The 27,303-nt window shown below is 37.5% G+C and overlaps 1 protein-coding gene across 3 annotated transcripts in view; it reads right to left on the bottom strand.

Moving 5' to 3' along the window:
* Nucleotides 1–270: 270 nt before the first annotated feature.
* dnajc5gb (DnaJ (Hsp40) homolog, subfamily C, member 5 gamma b) overlaps nucleotides 271–27,303 on the bottom strand; it is a 29,754-nt gene continuing 2,721 nt past the window's right edge. Inside the window, exons 2-6 of one of the 3 annotated variants that reach the window (XM_061924258.2) lie at nucleotides 26,030–26,156; nucleotides 18,456–18,669; nucleotides 18,224–18,377; nucleotides 10,251–10,331; nucleotides 271–1,676 (exon numbers count right to left, since the gene is read on the bottom strand). In XM_061924258.2, coding sequence (XP_061780242.1) covers nucleotides 1,609–1,676; nucleotides 10,251–10,331; nucleotides 18,224–18,377; nucleotides 18,456–18,669; nucleotides 26,030–26,142 — 630 coding nt within the window. In that variant the 5' untranslated portion in view covers nucleotides 26,143–26,156 and the 3' untranslated portion in view covers nucleotides 271–1,608. The remainder of the gene's footprint in view (nucleotides 1,677–10,250; nucleotides 10,332–18,223; nucleotides 18,378–18,455; nucleotides 18,670–26,029; nucleotides 26,157–27,303) is intronic. The other 2 variants (XM_061924257.2, XM_061924259.2) reach the window with 2 other exon arrangements.

Raw genomic sequence — 27,303 nt, 5'->3', positions numbered from 1 at the left:
ATGACCGAAAGGACAAGATCACGGGTACAAGCGGCCGAAATGAGTTTCCTCCGCCGAGTGGCGGGGCTCTCCCTTAGAGATAGGGTGAGAAGCTCTGTCATTCGGGGGGAGCTCAAAGTAAAGCCGCTGCTCCTCCACATCGAGAGGAGCCAAATGAGGTGGTTCGGGCATCTGGTCAGGATGCCACCCGAACGCCTCCCTAGGAAGGTGTTTCGGGCACGTCCGACCGGTAGGAGGCCACGGGGAAGACCCAGGACACGTTGGGAAGACTATCTCTCCCGGCTGGCCTGGGAACGCCTCGGGATCCCCCGGGAGGAGCTGGACGAAGTGGCTGGGGAGAGGGAAGTCTGGGCTTCCCTGCTTAGGCTGCTGCCCCCGCGACCCGACCTCGGATAAGCGGAAGAAGATGGATGGATGGATGGTGTAAAAATGAAGAAATTGTCTACAGAAGAGGAAAAGTCACCTCGACAGTATGGCAGTTTTTGTTTTTTTCCCCCCAAAGGGACCCTGGTCAAATCAATGTGGTCTGTAAATGATGCAAGACCCGGTTTAGCTGCGCTCACCCTTTAGAGCACAGCTGGCACTAAAACCACAGAAAATGACTTATTCTCAGATTTCTCTATGTTTATATTTTCGCACTTTGCACTGTTTTGTTACACATTTGTGCCTTCATTTTAAATGTTAACAATTTTCTTTGCATTGTTTGCGTTGACATTTCCTTCCTGTTTAGATAGCAGAGGGGATTATAATCATTGGAAGGTAACATTTGAAATGAAAATGTTTCCACCTGATCCATTTCACTATTGCTCCTGATTTTCGATAGGTCATAACCAATGATAATTATCGATATTGCTCGATATAAAACAGTTTTCAGCCCGACGATACTAAATAATACATTGCGAGAATCGTGTTGAATCAAAAATCTATTCTGAATTGGAAAAATCGCCCCGACAATCAGAGTAGGATCAAATCTTGAGGTGCCTAAAGAGTCCGACCTCTACTGGTAACATAGATATAACTACATAGACATGCCTAGCGATGTATCGGCCCGTTTAGATGGTGTAATACAATGCCTTACATACTGAAAATAAATCATAACTTGCTTATTATTGCGGTTCACTTTATTGCCAACATAAAATACTAAACTATCAATACACAGTTTCTTCTGCAACTGTTTCCGTGCCGTCGACAACAATGTAATACCCTGCTAATCAAATAGGGGTGTGGCGCCTCCTTCTATTATCTATTGCTGATTATATGAGATAGAAGTTATAATACAAATACATAAAAAAAACACCTATTTACAAGTTTAAAAACGGCCGTAAAGTGGCGAGGGAACACTGTATATCCAACCACTGTGGCGTCATTTGGCACTTTGACACGGTTAGCATGTTTAAAGTGCATGAGGAGACGAGGCTTTGGTCATGTGACTACATTCCAGATGCATTTGAAAAACATAAATAACTGGAGGCTAGGAAGAAGAAAAAGAAAAAAGTGTGGCACCTAAAAACAAAAATAACTGCTGATGTAAACAAAAAACAAAAAAAAACCTCTGGGATGTTTTTGCATCGATGCATACTCTAAAGCCCAGTCCAGGACCAGCAGGGTTCACTCCACTGACAGGTGGATGTCTCCGTTGCTGGCGTAGGGCTGAATGACGATGGGCGTGTCCTCGCCTGCAGAGGGTGGCACAAATGTCTATTTTCAAACAAAGCCTTTTTATTTACTGAAAGGTGAATTACTCAATGCAGCATTGCTGGTTTTACCAGCAGAGGAGCATGTTCGGCAGCGCGCGCACACACACGGAGTACTAGTAGAAGAGCAGAGAGAAAATGGAAAAAAGACAGGATGCATGTGTCCTTTGCCATTTTTAAAGAAAGCCTGTTTTCCTTTCAGATGACTGTAAAAAGCAGAAATGAATATATATCTATCTCAGATTATATCTTCTAACTGTAACAACCCCAGAGTTCTGTTTGAAACTATTAACACTGTCATTGATGCTCCCAAATCTGCTGGTTTTGATGCTTCTTTTGAATTCTGTGAAAATTGTCTCCATTTTTTCACTGACAAAATTGTGTCAACTAGAGCCAGTCTATCTCAGCCTTCATACGACCCTTCTGTTCCCCTGCATTTCTCTTCTGTTTTCCATCAGTTTGAGCCGGTGTCCTTTTCTTTTTTAAGTGACACAGTTAGTCATATGAAGCCCTCTGGTTCTCCTGCAGATGCCCTCCCACCTCGCCTGTTTAAGGAGGCACTTGCTACTATTGGATCAAGTGTCCTTAACATTATCAATAGTAGCCTCTCTTCTGGAATAGTTCCAGTAGAGTTTAAACATGCAGTGGTACGACCTCTACTTAAAAAACCCAGCCTCGACCCCTCTCTCCTCTCTAACTTCAGACCTATCTCTAATCTTCCATACATTTCCAAAATATTAGAGAAGGTTGTCTACAGTCAGTTGTTGCCCTTCTTAGAGGATAATGGTATCACTGAGCTGTTCCAGTCCGGTTTTAAAGCCCTCCACAGCACAGAGTCAGCGCTTCTAAAAGTTTTTAACGATATCCTCCTGTCCACTGATTCTGGTAAATATGTTGTCCTGGTGCTTTTAGATCTGTCTGCTGCGTTCCACACCGTCGACCACGCCACCTTAATCACTCGTCTTGAGAACTGTGGGGGCATTAAGGGCGTCGCCCTCAACTGGTTCCGGTCGTACCTAACCGACAGGAGTTTTTGTGTAAAAGTAGACAGTTTTATGTCTTTACCACATGGGGTCCCCCAGGGCTCAATCCTTGCCCCAATTTTATTTGCGCTTTACCTTATCCCCCTTGGTTCTATTTTTAGGAAGTACAGTATTGCATTTCATTTTTACGCCGATGATTGCCAGATTTATTTTCCCATGGCACAAAATAACACGGTTCAACGTCTTATTGACTGCCTGCACGACATCAAAGTCTGGCTTTCAGCTAACTTCCTGAGCCTAAATGAAGATAAAACAGAAGTTATATTGTCGCTCTCCCTCCCCCAACGTTGACCTCGGCACTCTGACCCCGTATCTCAGCGACTCTGTCACAAACCTGGGGGTAAAGTTTGACTCAGATTTTAAAGTCGAAAAACAAATCAGCAGCGTCGTACAAAAAAGCTTTTATCAATTACGCCAAATAGCGAAAGTGAAACCGCTTCTATCAAGACATGATCTTGAGAAATTAATCCACGCCTTTATCTCGACTCGTCTTGATTATTGTAATGCCCTGTATGTAGGCATTAGCCAGGCCTCCCTCGCCCGCCTGCAGCTCGTGCAGAACTCTGCTGCTCGTCTGCTAACACAGACCCGCAGACGTGAGCACATCACCCCTATTTTAGCGTCCCTTCACTGGCTCCCTGTGCGTTACCGAATACATTTTAAACTCCTTTTATTTGTTTTTAAATGTCTAAACAACCTCGCGCCAACCTATCTCTCCGACCTCCTTCAGCCTTACTGCCCCACCCGATCCTTAAGATCAGCCGATCAGCTGCTGTTGACGGTCCCTGACACAAGGCTGAAGCTTAGAGGTGACAGAGCTTTCGCCGTTGCTGCTCCCAAGCTCTGGAACGACCTACCCCTGAGTGTTAGATAAGCCTCCTCTCTTCCTGTTTTTAAATCTCTCTTAAAAACATACTTTTATTCCATGGCTTTTAACACTGAGTGATATCCATCCTGCAATGGCGCCCCATAATACACCTGCTGTCAACCTGTTTTTACGTTTTTATTTATTTTATTTTATTTATTTATTTTTTATCGTGTTCTGTTTGTGTTGTGTTGTGTTTGCTCGGTACTCGTTTTATCTTTTAACCTGTCCATTGTACAGCACTTTGGCTACCCCTGTGGTAAATTTTAAATGTGCTTTATAAATAAAGTTGATTTGATTTGATTTGATTTTAAAGTTATTTAGCCTACTTAGTTGTCAGAATCATGTTGAAAAGGGTTTTAGTACTCTTGATAACAACTAGCCAGCTGAATTAGGGGAGTTTGAATAATACACAATGGTTGGTAACAAGAAACTGACCTGTTTATTCAAGGATAAACACAAAATAGACAAAATTATACATGACAAACAGAAATGGCATCATTGAACTAGGACTGGGCGATATGGCCTTTTTTTAATATTGCGATATTCTAAGGCCATATTGCGATACACGATATATATCTCGATGTTTTGCCTTAGCCTTGAATGAACACTTGATGCATATAATCACAGCAGTATGATGATTCTATGTGTTTTGATTGATTGATTGAGACTTTTATTAGTAGGTTGCACAGTGAAGTACATATTCCGTACAATTGACCACTAAATAGTAACACCCCAATAAGTTTTTCAACTTGTTTAAGTCGGGGTCCACTTAACTTGATTCATGATACAGATATATACTATCAGATATATACTATCATCATAATACAGTCATCACACAAGATAATCATATTGAATTATTTACATTATTTATAATCCAGGGTGTGGAGGGGGGCGCCGGATGTAAGTGTCAAAAAGACAGCCAAAAGAGTTTGATATGAGAATAAATCTAAAGTTAAAATATAGGGTAGAAATGCACCCATTTGCAGGAAATGTAGTCTTGATTTTCAAAATGTTCTTTCAAGGCTTGCATGTCTACATCAAAACATTCTTCTTCATACTGCATTAATATATGCTACTTTTAAACTTTCATGCAGAGAAGGAAATCGCAACTAAATAGATCACTAATTTTTTCATACGGTGTTGATCTGGAAATTTTTGCCTCAGCATTTTGATGGTGTGGACGTGTGGCACCGAATGGAGATAAGCGTCTCGACAGATGTTATAATATTTGAACAATGATGACGAAAACTGTTTTCTCTGTCGTGTCCGTGTGTCGAAAATTGTTATGCGCTTATTTTTTTAATTTGATTTTGTGCGTGGCATAGATTTGCCGTGCGCAGAGGACGTTTGAGCAGGCGCGCACCTTAGCGTTAGCCATGCTGCTACCTCTCTGCTCGGGGAGGACGTATACGTATGTGACGTATGACGTGACAGTATGTGACGTATGACGTGACAGTATGTGACGTGTGTAAGAAGGTGCGCTTGCTGTCTGTGAGAGGGAGACACAGGAAAGAGTGAGAAGAGCCTGTCGTGCAGAGGTGGGTAGAGTACTCAAGTAAGAGTACTGTTACTTTAGATATTTATTACTCAAGTAAAAGTAAGGAGTAGTCACCCAAATATTTACTTGAGTAAAAGTAAAAAGTATGTTGTGAAAAAACTACTCAAGTACTGAGTAACTGATGAGTAACATACACACTCATATCATATATATATATATATATATATATATATATATATACATACACACACACATATATATATATATATATATATATATATATATATATATATACATACACACATATATATATATATACACACACACATATATATATATATATATATATATATATATATACACACACACATTTATATATACATATATATATATATATATATATATATATATATATATATACACATATATATATACAGTATATAATTTATATTTATTTATTTTGCCGTTTTTGTTTACATGTTAAAGGTGTTTTAATGAATATACATGCATGTTTAACACATATAGATTCCTTTCTTTAATGAAGACAAGAATATAAGTTGGTGTATTACCTGATTCTGATGACTTGCATTGATTGTAATCAGACAGTAGTGATGATAGCGTCCACGTTTTCAAATGGAGGAGAAAAAAAGTTCCTCCTTTCTGTCTAATACCACATGAAAGTGGTTGGTTTTTGGCATCTTATTTGTCCAGCTTCCATATTCGTTTTTATACACTTTACAAGAAATACATTGGCGGCAAACTCCGTAGCTTGCTAGCTTGTTTGCGCTGGCTTTCGGAGACTCTTGTTTTGAAAGCGCAGGCGCGATGGAGCGGCACTTTTATTGTGAAGACAGGAACTGTGCAGTCAGTCTTTAGGCTTTTGACGGGATGTACGGTTGAAATAAAAGGGTCTTTTTTCCTTCACACTTTTGATTGGTTGATTGAAACTTGTATTAGTAGGTTGCACAGTACAGTATATATTCCGTACAATTGACCACTAAATGGTAACACCCCAATAAGTTTTTCAACTTGTTTAAGTCAGGTCATGTGACCACCTGGCTCTGTTTGATTGGTCCAACGTCACCAGTGACTGCATGTGATTGGTGGAACGGAGTGAACGTCACCAGTGACTGTATTTGTTGAAACGCAGGCACTATGAAGGTCTGTCTGACAGACCAAAACAAACAAAGCGTGCATTAACAGATCGATAAAAATTAGTAGCGAGTAGCGAGCTGAATGTAGATAAAAGTAGCGGAGTAAAAGTAGCGGAGTAAAAGTAGCGTTTCTTCTCTATAAATATACTCAAGTAAAAGTAAAAGTATGTTGCATTAAAACTACTACCGTATTTTCCGCACTATTAGCCGCACCTAAAAACCACAAATTTACTCAAAAGCTGACAGTGCGGCTTATAACCCGGTGCGCTTTATATATGGATTAATATTAAGATTCATTTTCATAAAGTTTAGGTCTCGCAACTACGGTAAACAGCCGCCATCTTTTTTCCCGAAGAAGCGCTTCCTCTTCTACGGTAAGCAACCGCCAAGGTAAGCACCCTCCCCCATAGAAGAAGAAGCGCGCGGATATTACGTTTCATTTCATTTGTGTGTTTACATCTGTAAAGACCACAAAATGGCTCCTATTAAGAGACACGCGTACAACGCAGAATTCAAACTCAAGGCAATAAGTCACGCAGTAGAACACGGAAATAGAGCAGCAGCGAGAGAATTGAACATAAATTAATCAATGGTGCGTAGGTAGAGGAAGCAACAAGATGACCTGCGCCACTAAGACAGGGAGACAGCGCCGGACGACATACGCCAACATCTGCCAGTGGATCAGTCTCAACTGTGGTCCGAGCTTTCCGGAAGGCAGGATTCACGGAACTGCTGGACAACAACAGCGACATTGACTCTGATGACTTCCACCAGACGAAGCCGGCCATTTTGGATGCCGTATTCACCCAACTTTTTAATTCAGACACTGAAGAAGAATTCGAGGGATTTATGGATGAGGAATAACTTCAGAAAGTGAGCTTTAAATGTTTATTTTGTGTGTTGTGTGACATTAACGTTCGAGCAACGTTGAGTTATTGATGTTGCTCTGCACTAATTTGAGTGTTGCTATTTTTGTGATTGCACATTTGCACATTACATTTTGGGGGTGAACAGAGTTGTTAGAACGCTGGTTTGTAATATATTATTAAAGTTTGACTGACCTGACTGTTTTTTTGACATTCCCTTTAGCGCAGCGTAGGCGCGGCTTATAACCCGGGGCGGCTTATAGGTGGACAAAGTTTTGAAATATGCCGTTCATTGAAGGCGTGGCTTATAACCCAGGGCGGCTTATGGTGCGGAAAATACGGTATTAGAAGTACAATTTATCCCAAAAGTTACTCAAGTAGATGTAACGGAGTAAATGTAGCGCGTTACTACCCACCTCTGCTGTCGTGTAATGCCAGCAGCTAAAAGCAACTGCGTAAGAATCCACAGACCTGTGGATGTGTTGAAGGTGTGCTGGAAAATGCGGAACGGAAATTACGGAGCAGCAGAAAAGTGGAATGTATTATTTAAATCGGTGCGTTGGAAAACACGGACCGGAGTTTGTTTTTTTTAAACTGGATCTTGCCTTGCCGATACGCATTTTTTGGCAAATATCGGCGGCCAATCCGATCCAAATATCGGATCGGGACATGCCAATCCGATCCAAATATCGGATCGGGACATCCCTAAACTGAGTATATTTTATTTTTATTATTTGTTTTATTTAACTTGGATATTTCAAAGTTTACTTTCCAATTACAATGTTAAAATACAATTGTATTGGATTTGAAAGAGAATACTTGCATTATTATCATGTTGTACTATTACATCATTTGGTGTCAAAATAATGCCGACAATAATATTGTCGGTCAATATATCATCCAGCAATTTTATCGGCCCAAACCTCCAAAGAGATTGTGATTTTGGGACGGTATAGCTCGGTTGGTAGAGCGGCCGTGCCAGCAACTTGAGGGTTGCAGGTTCGATCCCCACTTCCGCCATCCTAGTCACTGCCGGTGTGTCCTTGGGCAAGACACTTTACCCACCTGCTCCCAGTGCCACCCACACTGCTTTAAACACAACTTAGATATTGGGTTTCACTATGTAAAGCGCTTTGAGTCACTTGAGAAAAAGCGCTATATACAGTGGGGCAAAAAAGTATTTAGTCAGCCACCGATTGTGCAAGTTCTCCCACTTAAAATGATGACAGAGGTCTGTAATTTTCATCATAGGTACACTTCAACTGTGAGAGACAGAATGTGAAAAAAAATCCAGGAATTCACATTGTAGGATTTTTAAAGAATTTATGTATAAATTATGGTGGAAAATAAGTATTTGGTCAGTAACAAAAATTCAACTCAATACTTTGTAATATAAACTTTGTTGGCAATAACAGAGGTCAAAAGATTACTATAGGTCTTTACCAGGTTTGCACACACAGTAGCTGGTATTTTGGCCCATTCCTCCATGCAGATCTTCTCGAGAGCAGTGATGTTTTGGGGCTGTCGCCGAGCAACACGGACGTTCAACTCCCTCCACAGATTTTCTATGGGGTTGAGGTCTGGAGACTGGCTAGGCCACTCCAGGACTTTCAAATGCTTCTTACGGAGCCACTCCTTCGTTGCCCGGGCGGTGTGTTTGGGATCATTGTCATGCTGGAAGACCCAGCCACGTTTCATCTTCAAAGCTCTCACTGATGGAAGGAGGTTTTGGCTCAAAATCTCACGATACATGGTCCCATTCATTCTTTCCTTAACACGGATCAGTCGGCCTGTCCCCTTAGCAGAAAAACAGCCCCAAAGCATGATGTTTCCACCCCCATGCTTCACAGTAGGTATGGTGTTCTTGGGATGCAACTCAGTATTCTTCTTCCTCCAAACACGACGAGTTGAGTTTATACCAAAAAGTTCTATTTTGGTTTCATCTGACCACATGACATTCTCCCGATCCTCTGCTGTATCATCCATGTGCTCTCTGGCAAACTTCAGACGGGCCTGGACATGCACTGGCTTAAGCAGGGGGACACATCTGGCACTGCAGGATTTGATTCCCTGTCGGCGTAGTGTGTTACTGATGGTAACCTTTGTTACTTTGGTCCCAGCTCTCTGCAGGTCATTCACCAGGTCTCCCCGTGTGGTTCTGGGATTTTTGCTCACTGTTCTCATGATCATTTTGACCCCACGGGATGAGATCTTGCGTGGAGCCCCAGATCGAGGGAAATTATCAGTGGTCTTGTATGTCTTGCATTTTCTGATAATTGCTCCCACAGTTGATTTTCTCACACCAAGCTGCTTGCCTATTGTAGATTCACTCTTCACAGTCTGGTGCAGGTCTACAATTCTTTTCCTGGTGTCCTTCGACAGCTCTTTGGTCTTGGCCATAGTGGAGTTTGGAGTCTGACTGTTTGAGGCTGTGGACAGGTGTCTTTTATACAGATAACGAGTTCAAACAGGTGCCATTAATACAGGTAACGAGTGGAGGACAGAAGAGCTTCTTAAAGAAGAAGTTACAGGTCTGTGAGAGCCAAAGATCTTCCTTGTTTGAAGTGACCAAATACTTATTTTCCACCATAATTTACAAATAAATTCTTTAAAATTCCTACAATGTGAATTCCTGGATTTTTTTTTCACATTCTGTCTCTCACAGTTGAAGTGTACCTATGATGAAAATTACAGACCTCTGTCATCATTTTATGTGGGAGAACTTGCACAATCGGTGGCTGACTAAATATTTTTTTGCCCCACTGTAAATGTAATTCACTTCACATTTTCAGAAGAGGGAGGGACCTTGCGCTTGTTTACAAGACTGATACATGCTTCCATTTCAGAGTCTACAAAAGTCTCGACTGGATTTGTCACAAAGTGGCAAAAGAAACACTGATGATCCCTCCTGCTTGGTCTTCTTATTCTCTGGCTGAGCAGGTGCATTATACTGGGTTCATGACCAAGGACTAACATGTAGTTCCTAATCTATTCGGATACTTCCTGCATTCATTTTACTACATACAATAGAGTCAGTGTTTTGGTACATTGAATAAATAACTAATTAAGAAGTTTAGGTTATTATTTTTTGAGGTTTTTGCTTCGACACACATGACAACAACTTTACCTGACGCGGCGTCACCAACTTCGCCCGAGCCGTCGGCATTGGTGGAAGAGCTTGGCTGAATAACAATTACAGCGTCTCGTGCTGGGAAACACAAGGCAACACAATTTGATCAAAGCTTCCTTCCTTTGAACAAAAACGATCACTTCATATGTACCCCAATGCATTGTGGGCATGCACTCTTAAATGGTGTGTTCATAAACGCTGCCTCAATCTTTCATCATATCCACATTAAAGAACACACGCTGCAATTAGGATGGGGGTCAGCAACCCACGGCTCTAGAGCCACATGCGGCTCTTTAGCGCCACCCTGGTGGCTCCATGTCATTTTGTTTTTTAATGTATGGAAATGGAACAAAAATGGGGTGAAAAATAAGATTTTTGTCATAATATGGTTTCTGTAGGAGGACAAACACGACACAAACCTTCCTAATAGTTAGAAAGCCCACTGTTTAATATGTTTGTGTTTATGCTTTACTGATGAGGATTTGGCGAGCGCCGTTTTGTCCCACAAATTTTTTTAGCGGCCCTCGAAATCACCCTTGTGTGGACTGTGTTGCGTTTGACCAGTTGTTCCTCCCAGGGAATCCAAGTTTCTGGTCGCTCGCTCCCAAGCTCTTTACGACACTTAAAGCTGAGTAGAAGAACCACCAGAGACAGAATAGGTATTTTGTAATATATTTGCAAAGCTTTGTAAACATACTGAGACCAGTCCAGCATAGAACATTCAATCGCGCAGCTAAGATGGTCTAATCTTTGACCTTTTGGTTCTTTTAACTTTTCATCTTCAGCGATCTGTAATTTAAGTAGTTGTTTCCTTGTTACTCTACCACCAGCCTTGTTGTTTTCATCCTGCTCTGTCCAATTTTGCATGTGATGAATAAGATGTCCCTGCCATGTGTTGTTTCTGGCACCGTGTATATCAGGGTTAGCTTTGTCCAAAGTGTTTAGCCAAAGGTTCCCTCCCTGAGGTACAGGTGGGAAAGCAAGGTCAACAATGGCTTGCATGTCTGTGACGGCAAATGGCTTATATTGAAATTGGCCCCTAATAGCAGCTTTATGTGTCAACAATGTCTGGTATGCACGCGCGAGGTTGCCATCTGCCAAAGGAAAATGGTCAGACGTGCAAAGGAAGGGGTTAAGAATTTGAGCCGATGGAGACATTTTAAGTTTTGGAGGTAGGTACAATCTTAGAGAGGGTGTGTGAGTACCTCCCTCACTTGTAACTGGAGTAGGGGGCGTTGGCTTAGTCAAAGTCTGGGCGGGTCGTTTGAATAGTCTGGTGCATGCGCGACATGCGAAAGAACATCCCGTCCATTTTATCATATTCTTCTCTAACTTTCTTTTCTCTTCCGTCAAACTCTTAAATTCTCGAGCACATAAGTTCTGTAAGCCTTCTAACAACAATAGTTGTTTTGTAATATGATTATGAAATTAAAGAAGTAACACTTAAATTCGGATACATGTAAATATCTGCCTCCGACAGTATGTTTACAAAGCTTTGCAAATATATTACAAAATACCTATTCTGTCTCTGGTGGTTCTTCTACTCAGCTTTAAGTCTGGTAAAGAGCTTGGGAGCGAGCGACCAGAAACTTGGATTCCCTGGGAGGAGGAACTGGTCAAACGCAACAACTGTTATTCAAAAGTTTGTTTAAATGAACAACTTTCTCTGAAGCTGCCACAGAAAGAGGTGTTTTTATGCCACTCCTTTTTGTCTCATTTTGTCCACCAAACGTTTTATGCTGTGCGTGAATGCACAAAGGTGAGCTGTGTTGACTTGTTGGAGTGCTAATCAGGCATATTTGGTCACTGCATGACTGCAAGCTAATCGATGCTAACATGCTATTTAGGCTAGCTGTATGTAGGTTAAAATATCTAATATAGACACTTACATCATGTGTTGCCTTCATTATAACACTTATATAAGACTTTTAAAGTCATTTTGATAGTAGGCTAATATAGACACGTACATCATGTGTTGCCTTCATTATAACACTTATATAAGACTTTTAAAGTCATTTTGATAGTAGGCTAATATAGCTAATGTATACACTAACATCATGTGTTGTCTTCATTATAACACTTACATAAGACTTTTAAAGTCATTTTGATAGTAGGCTAATATAGACACTTACATCATGTGTTGCCTTCATTATAACACTTATATAAGACTTTTAAAGTCATTTTGATAGTAGGCTAATATAGACACGTACATCATGTGTTGCCTTAATTATAACACTTATATAAGACTTTTAAAGTCATTTTGATAGTAGGCTAATATAGACACTTACATCATGTGTTGTCTTCATTATAACACTTACCTGTATATAAGATTTTTAAAGTCATTTTGATAGTAGGCTAATATAACTAATATAGACACTTACATCATGTGTTGCCTTCATTATAACACTTATATAAGACTTTTAAAGTCATTTTGATAGTAGGCTAATATAGCTAATATAAACACTAACATCATGTGTTGTCTTCATTATAACACTTATATAAGACTTTTAAAGTCATTTTGATAGTAGGCTAATATAGACACATCATGTGTTGCTTCATTATAACACTTATAAGACTTTTAAAGTCATTTTGATAGTAGGCTAATATAGACACGTACATCATGTGTTGCCTTCATTATAACACTTATATAAGACTTTTAAAGTCATTTTGATAGTAGGCTAATATAACTAATATAGACACTTACATCATGTGTTGCCTTCATTATAACACTTATATAAGACTTTTAAAGTCATTTTGATAGTAGGCTAATATAGCTAATGTATACACTAACATCATGTGTTGTCTTCATTATAACACTTACATAAGACTTTTAAAGTCATTTTGATAGTAGGCTAATATAGACACTTACATCATGTGTTGCCTTCATTATAACACTTATATAAGACTTTTAAAGTCATGTTGATAGTAGGCTAATATAGACACGTACATCATGTGTTGCCTTAATTATAACACTTATATAAGACTTTTAAAGTCATTTTGATAGTAGGCTAATATAGACACTTACATCATGTGTTGTCTTCATTATAACACTTATATAAGATTTTTAAAGTCATTTTGATAGTAGGCTAATATAACTAATATAGACACTTACATCATGTGTTGCCTTCATTATAACACTTATATAAGACTTTTAAAGTCATTTTGATAGTAGGCTAATATAGCTAATATAAACACTAACATCATGTGTTGTCTTCATTATAACACTTATATAAGACTTTTAAAGTCATTTTGATAGTAGGCTAATATAGACACATCATGTGTTGCTTCATTATAACGCTTATATAAGACTTTTAAAGTCATTTTGATAGTAGGCTAATATAGACACGTACATCATGTGTTGCCTTCATTATAACACTTATATAAGACTTTTAAAGTCATTTTGATAGTAGGCTAATATAACTAATATAGACACTTACATCATGTGTTGTCTTCATTATAACACTTATATAAGACTTTTAAAGTCATTTTGATAGTAGGCTAATATAGACACTTACATCATGTGTTGTCTTCATTATAACACTTATATAAGACTTTTAAAGTCATTTTGATAGTAGGCTAATATAGACACTTACATCATGTGTTGTCTTCATTATAACACTTATATAAGACTTTTAAAGTCAGTTTGATAGTAGGCTAATATAACAAATATAGACACTTACATCATGTGTTGTCTTCATTATAACACTTATATAAGACTTGTAAAGTCAGTTTGATAGTAGGCTAATATAGACACTTACATCATGTGTTGTCTTCATTATAACACTTATATAAGACTTTTAAAGTCATTTTCATAGTAGGCTAATATAACAAATATAGACACTTACATCATGTGTTGTCTTCATTATAACACTTATATAAGACTTGTAAAGTCAGTTTGATAGTAGGCTAATATAGCTAATATAAACACTAACATCATGTGTTGTCTTCATTATAACACTTATATAAGACTTTTAAAGTCATTTTCATAGTAGGCTAATATAACAAATATAGACACTTACATCATGTGTTGTCTTCATTATAACACTTATATAAGACTTGTAAAGTCAGTTTGATAGTAGGCTAATATAGACACTTACATCATGTGTTGTCTTCATTATAACACTTATATAAGACTTTTAAAGTCATTTTGATAGTAGGCTAATATAGACACTTACATCATGTGTTGCCTTCATTATAACACTTATATAAGACTTTTAAAGTCATTTTCATAGTAGGCTAATATAACAAATATAGACACTTACATCATGTGTTGTCTTCATTATAACACTTATATAAGACTTGTAAAGTCAGTTTGATAGTAGGCTAATATAGACACTTACATCATGTGTTGTCTTCATTATAACACTTATATAAGACTTTAAAAGTCATTTTGATAGTAGGCTAATATAGACACTTACATCATGTGTTGTCTTCATTATAACACTTATATAAGACTTTAAAAGTCATTTTGATAGTAGGCTAATATAGACACTTACATCATGTGTTGTCTTCATTATAACACTTATATAAGACTTTTAAAGTCATTTTGATAGTAGGCTAATATAGCTAATATATACACTAACATCATGTGTTGTCTTCATTATAACACTTATATAAGACTTTTAAAGTAATTTTGATAGTAGGCTAATATAGACACTTACATCATGTGTTGTCTTCATTATAACACTTATATAAGACTTTTAAAGTCATTTTGATAGTAGGCTAATATAGACACTTACATCATGTGTTGTCTTCATTATAACACTTATATAAGATTTTTGATTTTTTTGCGGCCCCAGACCGATTACTTTTTTGTATTTGTGGTCCAATATGGCTCTTTCAACATTTTGGGTTGCTGACCCCTGACTTAGGACGCCTGGGAAATCAAAGTTATTTCAGCATTAACAATGTTGGACTTCCAAAGGAGTCAAATGTTGACAAACAAATATGGCGGGTGAGGATTTGTGTGGTTTATCTACTCCAGACACTTTTTCTGCAGGCCAGCTACTTTTTCAATGTACCAAGTGGAGGAAATCTACCTCATTCATATATATCATTTATATTGATTTATTTATGAAAGAGAGGTAAACAAGTGAAAGGTGTTTAATGATAATACAAGCATGTTTCTTTCATGAAGACAAGAATATAAGTTGATGACTTGCATTAATTGAAATCAGACAGTAGTGATGATAACATCCACTTTTTCAAATGGAGGAGAGAAAAAAAGTCCTCCTTTCTGTCCAATGCAATGTCAAACTCATTTTCATTGAGGGCCACATTGGCTGCTTTCAGAGGGCCGCTTTTTAAAAAAAATTAATCTACATCATGCATGCGGGTAATAATCTGTGATTAATCACGATTAATCGAAATGCATATGCATTTGGTTATTAGATTTTTTTTTTTTATGTATAACTTGCTTTACCTCTAAATGCTTAGTGGTCACATGCGTGGACAGCACCTTTTAGCTCTTATTTCCATAATTATGTACACTACTGAATTTGGGGTCTTATGGCCACTTATGTGGACACTTATACTGCCATCTGGTGGTGTCAGAAGAGTATAACATACAATGGAATTTGGATTTTTTTTAAAAAGTGTAAAAATAAGAATTAGCATGTCACTAAACATGAAGTACACGTTTGTGTACTTATGGACTAAGTACATCATATCAAAAGATGATTCTTAGTTTTAATTCTAATTAGGGTCCAATAAGCCCAAATAGCAAAGAGAAAAAAAAAAGCATGTAAACAAACAGCCTGGGCTTTAAGAGGTTTAAAATCATAAATAAAAAGGTGACAAGCAGATATCTAACGATTTGTTTTTATCTCACACAAATAGTTTTGCAATACGGTGTATAATAATATACTTGGCATGAGCAGATAATATTAAAGTTTAAAATATGCTTTTTTTTTTTCTGTCAAAATTGAAAGAACGAATGCATTTAGTAATAGATAGATAGATAGATAGTACTTTATTGATTCCTTCAGGAGAGTTCCCTCAGGAAAATTAAAATTTCAGTAGCAGTGAACAGCATTGAGATCGAATTTAAAAAGTAAAAAGTAAATAATGGGGAAAACAATGAAACTGGCTTGTATACTGTATATGCATTTTCTTGAAAGGAATAAAAAGAAATTATTGTAAAGAGAGGAACTGTGTGGTGAGTCTTTAGGCTTTTGACGGGGAGGTACGGTTGAAATAAAGTGTTTCTCGCCTTCCTGTCGGTCATTTTTTCTTAATATTTTTTTCTTAATTTTTTCATGAAAGGAATAAAAACAAATGATTATGAATGATGATGATGATGATTGTGAAGACAGGAACTGTGCGGTCAGTCTTTAGGCTTTTGACGGGGAGGTACGGTTGAAATAAAAAGTGTTTCTCGCCTTCCTGTCGGTCATTTTTTCTTAATTTTTTCATGAAAGGAATAAAAAGAAATGATGATGATTGTGAAGACAGGAACTGTGTGGTCAATCTTTATGCTTTTGACAGGAGGTACGGTTGAAATAAAAAGTGTTTCTCGCCTTCCTGTTGGTCATTTTTTCTTATTTTTTTCATGAAAGGAATAAAAAGAAATAATGATGATTGTGAAGACAGGAACTGTGCGGTCAGTCTTTAGGCTTTTGACAGGAGGTACGGTTGAAATAAAAAGTGTTTCTCGCCTTCCTGTCGGTCATTTTTTCTTATTTTTTTCATGAAAGGAATAAAAAGAAATGATGATTGTGAAGACAGGAACTGTGTGGTCAGTCTTTAGGTTTTTGACAGGAGGTACGGTTGAAATAAAAAGTGTTTCTCGCCTTCCTGTCGGTCATTTTTTCTTAATTTTTTCATGAAAGGAATAAAAAGAAATGATGATTGTGAAGACAGGAACTGTGCGGTCAGTCTTTAGGCTTTTGACAGGAGGTACGGTTGAAATAAAAAGTGTTTCTCGCCTTCCTGTCGGTCATTTTTTCTTAATTTTTTCATGAAAGGAATAAAAAGAAATGATGATGATGATTGTGAAGACAGGAACTGTGTGGTCAGTCTTTAAGCTTTTGACAGGAGGTACGGTTGAAATAAAAAGTGTTTCTCGCCTTCCTGTCGGTCATTTTTTCTTAATTTTTACAAGAAAGGAATAAAAAGAAATGATGATTGTGAAGACAGGAACTGTGCGGTCAGTCTTTAGGCTTTTGACGGGAGGTACGGTTGAAATAAAAAGTGTTTCTCGCCTTCCTGTCGGTCATTTTTTCTTAATTTTTTCATGAAAGGAATAAAAATAAATTATGATTGTGAAGACAGGAACTGTGCGGTCAGTCTTTAGGCTTTTGACAGGAGGTACGGTTGAAATAAAAAGTGTTTCTCGCCTCATTTACCATTTATTTATCATTCCTGTCGGTCATTTTTTCTTAATTTTTTCATGAAAGGAATAAAAAGAAATGATGAATGATGATGATGATTGTGAAGACAAGAACTGTGTGGTCAGTCTTTAGGCTTTTGACGGGGAGGTACGGTTGAAATAAAAAGTGTTTCTCGCCTTCCTGTCGGTCATTTTTTCTTAATTTTTTCATGAAAGGAATAAATTGAAATGATTATGAATGATGATGATGATTGTGAAGACAGGAACTGTGCGGTCAGTCTTTAGGCTTTTGACAGGAGGTACGGTTGAAATAGAAAGTGTTTCTCGCCTTCCTGTCGGTCATTTTTTCTTAATTTTTTCATGAAAGGAATAAAAAGAAATTATGATGATGATTGTGAAGACAGGAACTGTGCGGTCAGTCTTTAGGCTTTTGACGGGGAGGTACGGTTGAAATAAAAAAGTGGTGAAGATTGATGACCGATAATATTTAGGTCTATTTTTTTAATGCCTGGCTGGCGGTGGACTGACACACCCTCTAGCTGGCCATCCTGGATAGACTTTTATAGCCTTTTAGAAAAGTCTGCCCTTTTTTTTTTTTAACAAATGGTGTGTGGTGGGAAAAAAAAGCACAGTGGCTTACCCTCCTCCTGCTCTTTGATTTCGGCTTCCAGGTCCTCGGGGTTGACGTAGAACGTGTCCTCGGCTTCCTCGGAGGGCTTGCACTTCCCGCAGCAGAAGCAGCAGCAGCAGAAACAGCAGCAGCAGGTGAAGATCCCGCAACACACCAGAAGGGCCTGAAAACAAAAACGGCAATGGAGGAGAGGTTCACCTCCGGGTGTTTTACACTTCCCACTTCCCAGCATGCAGCTCACCTTGAACCAGCACTTGGACATGAGGAAGTAGTACTTGACGCTCTCGTCCCCGAACTGCTCGGCCACGTAGAGGCCCATGGAGCCGTACTCGTCGTAGATGACGCGCTTGTTCTCATCGCTGAGGATGGAGTTGGCGTTGTTGATCTCTTTGAACATTTCCGCCGCCTCCGGGTTGTCGGGGTTCTTGTCGGGGTGGTGCCTCAATGCCAGCTTCCTGGATTCAAATAGGAGTTTGAGCCATGTTGAAGAGGTTATTTTAGCCTACTGATGTGTATTTATAAATGGTTGATTTATACAGGCTATATATTTATATATGTCACAGATTGTTCCATCCCACCACTTCAGGTGGGATGGAACATTCCATATAACACGTCACAGATGACCAGAGGTGGGTAGAGTAGCCAGAATTTGTACTCAAGTAAGAGTACTGTTACTTTAGAGATTTAATACTCAAGTAAAAGTAAGGAGTAGTCACCCAAATATTTACTTGAGTAAAAGTAAAAAGTATGTTGTGAAAAAACTACTCAAGTACTGAGTAACTAATGAGTAACATACACACACATATATATATATATATATATATATATATATATATATATATATATATATATATATATATACCGTATTTTCCGCACTATAAGGCGCACCTAAAAACCACAAATGTTCTCAAAAGCTGACAGTGCGCCTTATAACCCGGTGCGCTTTATATATGGATAAATATTAAGATTCATTTTCATAAAGTTTCGGTCTCGCAACTTCGGTAAACAGCCGCCATCTTTTTTCCCGGTAGAACAGGAAGCGCTTCTTCTTCTACGCAAGCAACCGCCAAGGTAAGCACCCGCCCCCATAGAACAGGAAGCGCTTCTTCTTCTACTGTAAGCAACCACCCGCCCCAGTAGAAGAAGAAAAGAAGCGCGCGGATATTACGTTTCATTTCCTTTGTGTGTTTACATCTGTAAAGACCACAAAATGGCTCCTACTAAGCGACAGGTTTCCGGTTCATGAAAAGACGCAATCTCTCCATCCGCACACGGACTACTATTTCACAGCAACTGCCTAAAGACTTTCAAGAAAAGCTGGCTACTTTCCGTGCATATTGTAAAAACAAGATAGCTGAAAAAAAGATCCGGCCAGAGAACATTATCAACATGGACGAGGTTCCACTGACTTTTGATATTCCTGTGAACCGCACTGTGGATACAACGGGAGCACGTACGGTGAATATTCGCACCACAGGGAATGAGAAGTCATCCTTCACTGTGGTTCTAGCTTGCCATGCTAATGGCCAGAAACTTCCACCCATGGTGATATTCAAAAGGAAGACCTTGCCAAAAGAGACCTTTCCAGCCGGCGTCATCATAAAAGCTAACTCGAAGGGATGGATGGATGAAGAAAAGATGAGCGAGTGGTTAAGGTAAGTTTACGCGAAGAGGCCGGGTGGCTTTTTTCACGCAGCTCCGTCCATGTTGATATACGACTCCGTGCGCGCCCACATCACGCTGGTTTTTAATATATTATTAAAGTTTGACTGACCTATCTGACTGTTTTTTTGACATTCCTTTAGCGCAGTTAGATGCGGCTTATAACACGGGGCGTCTTATAGGTGGACAAAGTTTTGAAATATGCCGTTCATTGAAGGCGCGGCTTTTAACCCAGGGCGCCTTATGGTGCGGAAAATACGGTATATAATTTATATTGATTTATTTTGCCGTTTTTGTTTACATGTTAAAGGTGTTTTAATGAATATACAAGCATGTTTAACACATATAGATTCCTTTCTTTCATGAAGACAAGAATATAAGTTGGTGTATTACCTGATTCTGATGACTTGCATTGATTGTAATCAGACAGTAGTGATGATAACGTCCACATTTTCGAATGGAAGAGAAAAAAAAGTCTTCCTTTCTGTCTAATACCACATGAAAGTGGTTGGTTTTTGGCACCTTATTTGTCCAGCTTCCATATTCGTTTTTATACACTTTACAAGAAACACATTGGCGGCAAACTCCGTAGCTTGCTAGCTTGTTTGCGCTGGCTTTCGGAGACTCTTATTTTGAAAGCGCAGGCGCGATGGAGCGGCACTTTTATTGTGAAGACAGGAACTGTGCAGTCAGTCTTTAGGCTTTTGACGGGATGTACGGTTGAAATAAAAAAAGGGTCTTTTTTCCTTCACATTTTTGATTGATTGATTGGAACTTTTATTAGTAGATTGCACAGTACAGTACATATTCCCTACAATTGACCACTAAATGGTAACACCCCAATAAGTTTTTCAACTTGTTTAAGTCAGGTCATGTGACCGCCTGGCTCTGTTTGATTGGTCCAACGTCACCAGTGACTGCATCTGATTGGTGGAACGGAGTGAACGTCACCAGTGACTGTATTTGTTGAAACACTATGAAGGTCTGTCTGACAGACCAAAACAAACAAAGCGTGCATTAACAGATCGATAAAAATTAGTAGCGAGTAGCGAGCTGAATGAGGATAAAAGTAGCAGAGTAAAAGTAGCGTTTCTTCTCTATAAATATACTCAAGTAAAAGTAAAAGTATGTTGCATTAAAACTACTCTTAGAAGTACAATTTATCCCAAAAGTTACTCAAGTAGATGTAACGGAGTAAATGTAGCGCGTTACTACCCACCTCTGCAGATGACATCACACTAACATCACCTGACACCTCTGATGAAGGCTGCAGAAGCAAGGTAGCCGAAACTTGTCAGGTACAAAACGTTACCTTACTAGCCTATATAAATCAACCATTTATAAATAAAAAAATGAGTTTGAGCTGCTTCAATAATGCGGTGCAACACCATGTACAAAAACCCCAAAAGCAGTGAAGTTGTCACGTTGTGTAAATGGTAAATAAAAAGAGAATACAACAAATCCTTTTCAACTTATATTCAATTGAATAGACTGCAAAGACTACTTCACAATGTATTTGTTTAAAAATACTGCTATCATATGTGTATATCAGGGGTGCTCACACTTTTTCTGCAGGCGAGCTACTTTTCAATTGATCAAGTCGTGGGGATCTACCTCATTCATATATATAATTTATATTTACTTATTTATGAAATATATGTTTTTGTTAACAAGTTAAAGGTGTTTAATGATAATGCAAGCATGTTTAATACATATAGTTAATATTGTTAAAAAATTAAAGGTGTTTAATGATAATACAAGTATGTCTAATACATATAGTTAATATTGTTAAAAAATTAAAGGTGTTTAATGATAATACAAGCATGTTTAATACATATAGTTAATATTGTTAACAAGTTAAAGGTGTTTAATGATAATACAAGAATGTTTAACACATATAGTTAATATTGTTAAAAAAATAAAGGTGTTTAATGATAATACAAGTATGTTTAATACATATAGTTAATATTGTTAACAAGTAAAAGGTGTTTAAAGATAATGCAAGCATGTTTAACACATAGTTAATATTGTTAAAAAATTAAAGGTGTTTAATGATAATACAAGCATGTTTAATACATATAGTTAATATTGTTAACAAGTTAAAAGGTGTTTAATGATAATACAAGCATGTTTAACACAGTTAATATTGTTAAAAAATTAAAGGTGTTTAATGATAATACAAGAATGTTTAATACATATAGTTAATATTGTTAACAACTTAAAGGTGTTTAAAGATAATACAAGCATGTTTAACACATATAGTTAATATTGTTAACAAGTTAAAAATGTTTAAAGATAATACAAGCATGTTTAACACATATAGTTAATATTGTTAATAAGTTAAAGGTGTTTAAAGATAATACAAGCATGTTTAACACAGTTAATATTGTTAAAAAATTAAAGGTGTTTAATGATAATACAAGAATGTTTAATACATATAGTTAATATTGTTGATAAGTTAAAGGTGTTTAAAGATAATACAAGCATGTTTAACACATATAGTTAATATTGTTAATAAGTTAAAGGTGTTTAAAGATAATACAAGCATGTTTAACACATATAGTTAATATTGTTAATAAGTTAAAGATGTTTAAAGATAATACAAGCATGTTTAACACATATAGTTAATATTGTTAATAAGTTAAAGGTGTTTAAAGATAATACAAGCATGTTTAACACATATAGTTAATAAGTTAAAGGTGTTTAAAGATAATACAAGCATGTTTAACACATATAGATTCCTTTCTTTCATGAAGACAAGAATATAAGTTGGTGTATTACCTGATTCTGATGACTTGCATTGATTGGAATCAGACAGTGGTGCTGATAACGTCCGCATTTTCGAATGGAGGAGAAAAAAAGTCCTCCTTTCTGTCCAATACCACATGAAAGTGGTTGGTTTTTGGCATCTTATTTGTCCAGCTTCCGTACTCCTTTGTATACACTTTACAAGAAATACATTGTCGGCAAACGCCGTAGCTTGCTAGCTTGTGCACGCCAGCTTTCTGAGACTCTTATTTTGTTAGCGCAACTGTGCAGTCGGTCTTTGGAGTTTTTGACGACAGGTACGGCGTCAGAGTCTGTTGAAATAAAGTGTTTCTCGCCTTCCTGTCGGTAATTTTAATGAGCTGGCAGCAGCCAGCGTCATCTCAGAAGACCCTCGGGTGCCGTGAATGTCAATCAAGTGACGTCATAGTGAAGATTTATGATCGCTCATTTTTAGGACTATTTTTTTAATGGCTGGCTGGTGATCGACTGACACACCCTCCGAGATCGACCGGTAGCTCGCGATCGACGTAATGAGCACCCCTGGTGTATATATTGTGTTGTTGTAGCTGTCAAAAAAAAAAAAAGATTGATACTGATGGGACAAAAAGGCCCATACTAAAATACGTCAAAATGGCAAATATCGGCACCGATAATCAGTCGATCTTTAATCCTTTTTTTAAAGAGCGCCGTAAAAATGGCTGCTCCGTTAGCGGTCTCGTCTTGTCTCTCTGTAACGTATGTCAGCTCTTAGTGGGACTGTGCCCAAAATGTACTTTTCAGTTCTTATGTGTCTTGTGCATGTTAAGAATTGACAATAAATCATCTTGAATCTTGAATGAGAAATATTAATGATCAAAAGCCAAAAGCAGTGAAGTTGTCAGGTTGTGTAAATGGTAAATAAAAAGAGAATACAACAAATCCTTTTCAACTTATATTCAATTGAATAGACTGCAAAGACAAGATATTTCATGTTCAAACAGGTAAACTTTGTTTTGTTTTTTTTGCAAATATTAGCTCATTTGGAATTTGACACCTGCAACATGTTTCAAAAAAGCTGGCACAAGTGGCAAAAAAGAGTGAGAGAGTTGAGGAATGCTCGTCAGAGACTTATTTGGAACATCCCACAGGTGAACGGGCTAATTGGGGAACAGGTGGGTGCCATGATTGGGTATAAAAGCAGATTCCATGAAATGCTCAGTCATTCACAAACAAGGACGGGGCGAGGGTCACCACTTTGTCAACAAATGCCTGAGCAAATTGTTTAAGAACAACATTTCTCAAGCAGCTATTGCAAGGAATTTCGGGATTTCACCATCTACGCTCCGTAATATCATCAAAAGGTTCAGAGAATCTGGAGAAATCACTGCACGTAAGCCTTGATATCAAAAAGCGACATCCATGTATAAAGGATATCACCACATGGGCTCAAGAACACTTCAGAAAACCACTGTCAGTAACTACTAGTGATGGGTCCGGCAACACCGATGCAGCGGCGCATGCGTCGAGCTCATAGAGCAAAACCCTGTGTCGGTGCGCGTACCGCTTTTAGAAAGTCACGTGACCCATCATGAGCTGTTTTGGTCACGTGACCGATACGCCAACTGTGTCGCACTGACGCCTCCTCTGTGCCCTGTGAGCGGCTCTTTTCTACAGCCCGAGAAATAATAACTAAGAAGAGAAATTGTCTAAAATGTAATACGTCGGAAAAACTTTTTTTTTTTTTTTTTTATAAAAATGTATAAAAAAATAAAATTAAAACAATTCCCAGTCCACAATCATTCACAACACGTTCTCTTAGATTTCCATGTTATGATACATGTTCACATTATTTATTGACTGTATCTAAAAAAGATACAAATATATTTTTATTTAAATGAAGATATGAAATAATCCTAAATGAAATACAATGACTTGGTTTATATTATTGTATATACTAGGGCAGGGGTCACCAACGCGGTGCCCGCGGTCACCAGGTAGCCCGTAAGGACCAGATCAGTCGCCCGCTGGCCTGTTCTAAAAATAGCTCAAAGAGCAGCACTTACCAGTGAGCTGCCTCTATTTTTTAATTATTATTTATTTACTAGCAAGCTGGTCTCGCTTTGCTCGACATTTTTAATTCTAAAAGAGACAAAACTCAAATAGAATTTGAAAATCCACGAAAATATTTTAAAGACTTGGTCTTCACTTGGAATAAGCGGTAGAAAATGGATGGATGGATGGGTCTTCACTTGTTTAAATAAATTCATTTATTTTTTTACTTTGCTTCTTATTACTTTTAGTAATTTTAGAGAAAAAAATACAACCTTAAAAGTGTAAAAATTGTAAAGAATAATAAATATTTTAGCTTCTGTTTTTTTGACGAAGAATATTTGTGAAATATTTCTTCAAACTTACTATGATTAAAATTCAAAAAAATTATTCTGGCAAATCTAGAAAATCTGTAGAATCAAATTTAAATCTTATTTCAAAGTATTTTGAATTTCTTTTAAAATTGTTGTTCTGGAAAATCTAGAAGAAATACTGATTTGTCTTTGTTAGAAATATAGCTTGGTCCAATTTGTTAAATATTCTAACAAAGTGCAGATTGGATTTGAACCAATTTAAAACATGTCATCAAAATTCTAAAATGTATCTTAATCAGGAAAAATTACTAATGATGTTCCATAAATTATTTTTTTTATTTTTTCAAAAAGATTCAAATTAGCTAGTTTTTCTCTTCTTTTTGTCGGTTGAATTTTGAATTTTAAAGAGTCGAAATTGAAGATAAACTATGTTTCAAAATTTTATTTTAATTTTTTTCGTGTTTTCTCCTCTTTTAAACCGTTCAATTAAGTGTTTTTTTCATCATTTATTCTCTACAAAAAACCTTCCGTAAAAGGAAAAAAAAAATGTACGACGGAATGACAGACAGAAATACCCATTTTTTAATATATATAAATGTATTTATTTAGCTATTCTTGTTTAAATCACACTTACGTGTAACTTACAAATGACAATATATTTATTTATTTAAGTGGTAGCCCTTCGCATTAATCAGTACCCAAGAAGTAGTTTTTGGTTTCAAAAAGGTTGGTGACCCCTGTACTAGGGCATCAAATCAGTGTCAGTTGAGTCGGTCCATAGGTTGCCTGTAGGGATTGTTAATGTCCAGCAGATGTCAGTATTTAGTGACACAGTATCGACACAGTATCAATACAGTTTTGCAATGTGTCGAAACGCTTCATGACGCCTCATCAACCCATCACTAGTAACTACAATAAAGTACTATCTATCTATCTACAGTTGGTCGCTACATCTGTAAGTGCAAGTTAAAACTCTACTATGCAAAGTGTAAAAGCCAGCATCTGTGATGGCATGGGGGGTGTATTAGTGAGGTAAACCCACCTGTATGCCTTTTTTATCTCTTCGGGTGTTGCTCCCTTCTGCAGGCCCAGGACTTTGTACAAGCTGTCACCGGCTGTGGACATCTTCCGCTGGGGTCTGTTGGGGTCATCCATTGTTGAAAGATCTGCTGGGACAAACGCAGCGTGTTATTTTCACAGGTGGACCAAAACACTTGTATGTCGGGATTTTTTTAAGGAAGTAAACTAAAAAGTAGACATTCCAGACTACAGGTTTCTCTTATTAATGACTGCCATCTACTAGTCACACTTATCATTCTATCATGTACCAAATAAAATAGCGGCAAGGTCGGTAAGCAAAACCAGAATTATTCCGTACATTAGGGGCTCCGGGTTATAAGGCACACTGTCGAGTTTTGGGGGGGGGGAAAAGGATTTTAAGTGCGCCTTATAGTCCGGAAAATAGGGTTTATTATATGCACATACAAAAGAGGCCGAGCTACTCAGTCTTGTACATTATATTACAAACAGTTTTATAGTTTGAAATAAAATAGGTTCCAGGTCGGTAAGCAAAACCAGAATTATTCCGTACATTAGGCGCACTGTTGAGTTTTGAGGGGAGGAAAAAATGATTTTAAGTGCGCCTTATAGTCCGGAAAATACAGTATATTATATGCACATACAAGAGAGGCCTAGCTACTCAGTCTTGTACATTATATTATTAAAAGTTTGAAATCAAATAGCTTCGAGGTCGGTAAGCAAAACCAGAATTATTCCGTCCATTAGGCGCAGTCGAGTTTTGAAGGGAAAAAAATGATTTTAAGTGCGCCTTATAGTCCGGAAAATACAGTATATTATATACACATACAAAAAATACTCAGTCTTTTACATTATATGATTAAAAGTTTGAAATAAAATAGCTTCGAGGTTGGTAAACAAAACCAGAATTATTCCGTACATTAGGCGCTCCGGTTTATAAGGCGTACTGTCGAGTTTTGAGGGGGATTTTAAGTGCGCCTTATAGTCCGGAAAATACAGACATACAATAAAAAAATAATACGGAAAATAGGGTATATTATATGCACATCCAAAAGAGGCCTAGCTACTCAGTCTTGTACATTATATTACAAGCAGTTTATAGTTTGAAATAAAATAGCTTAGAGGTCGGTAAGCAAAACCAGAATTATTCCGTACATTAGGTGCACTGTCGAGTTTTGAGGGGGGGAAAAAAGGATTTTAAGTGCGCCTTATAGTCCGGAAAATACGGTATATTGTATGCATATACAAGAGAGGCCTAGCTACTCAGTCTTGTACATT

Source organism: Nerophis lumbriciformis, linkage group LG29 (assembly GCF_033978685.3).
Source record: "Nerophis lumbriciformis linkage group LG29, RoL_Nlum_v2.1, whole genome shotgun sequence".
Lineage (NCBI taxonomy): Eukaryota > Metazoa > Chordata > Actinopteri > Syngnathiformes > Syngnathidae > Nerophis > Nerophis lumbriciformis.
The sequence above is the reverse complement of the archived record's forward strand: the minus strand, read 5'-3'. Positions and strand labels throughout refer to the sequence as shown.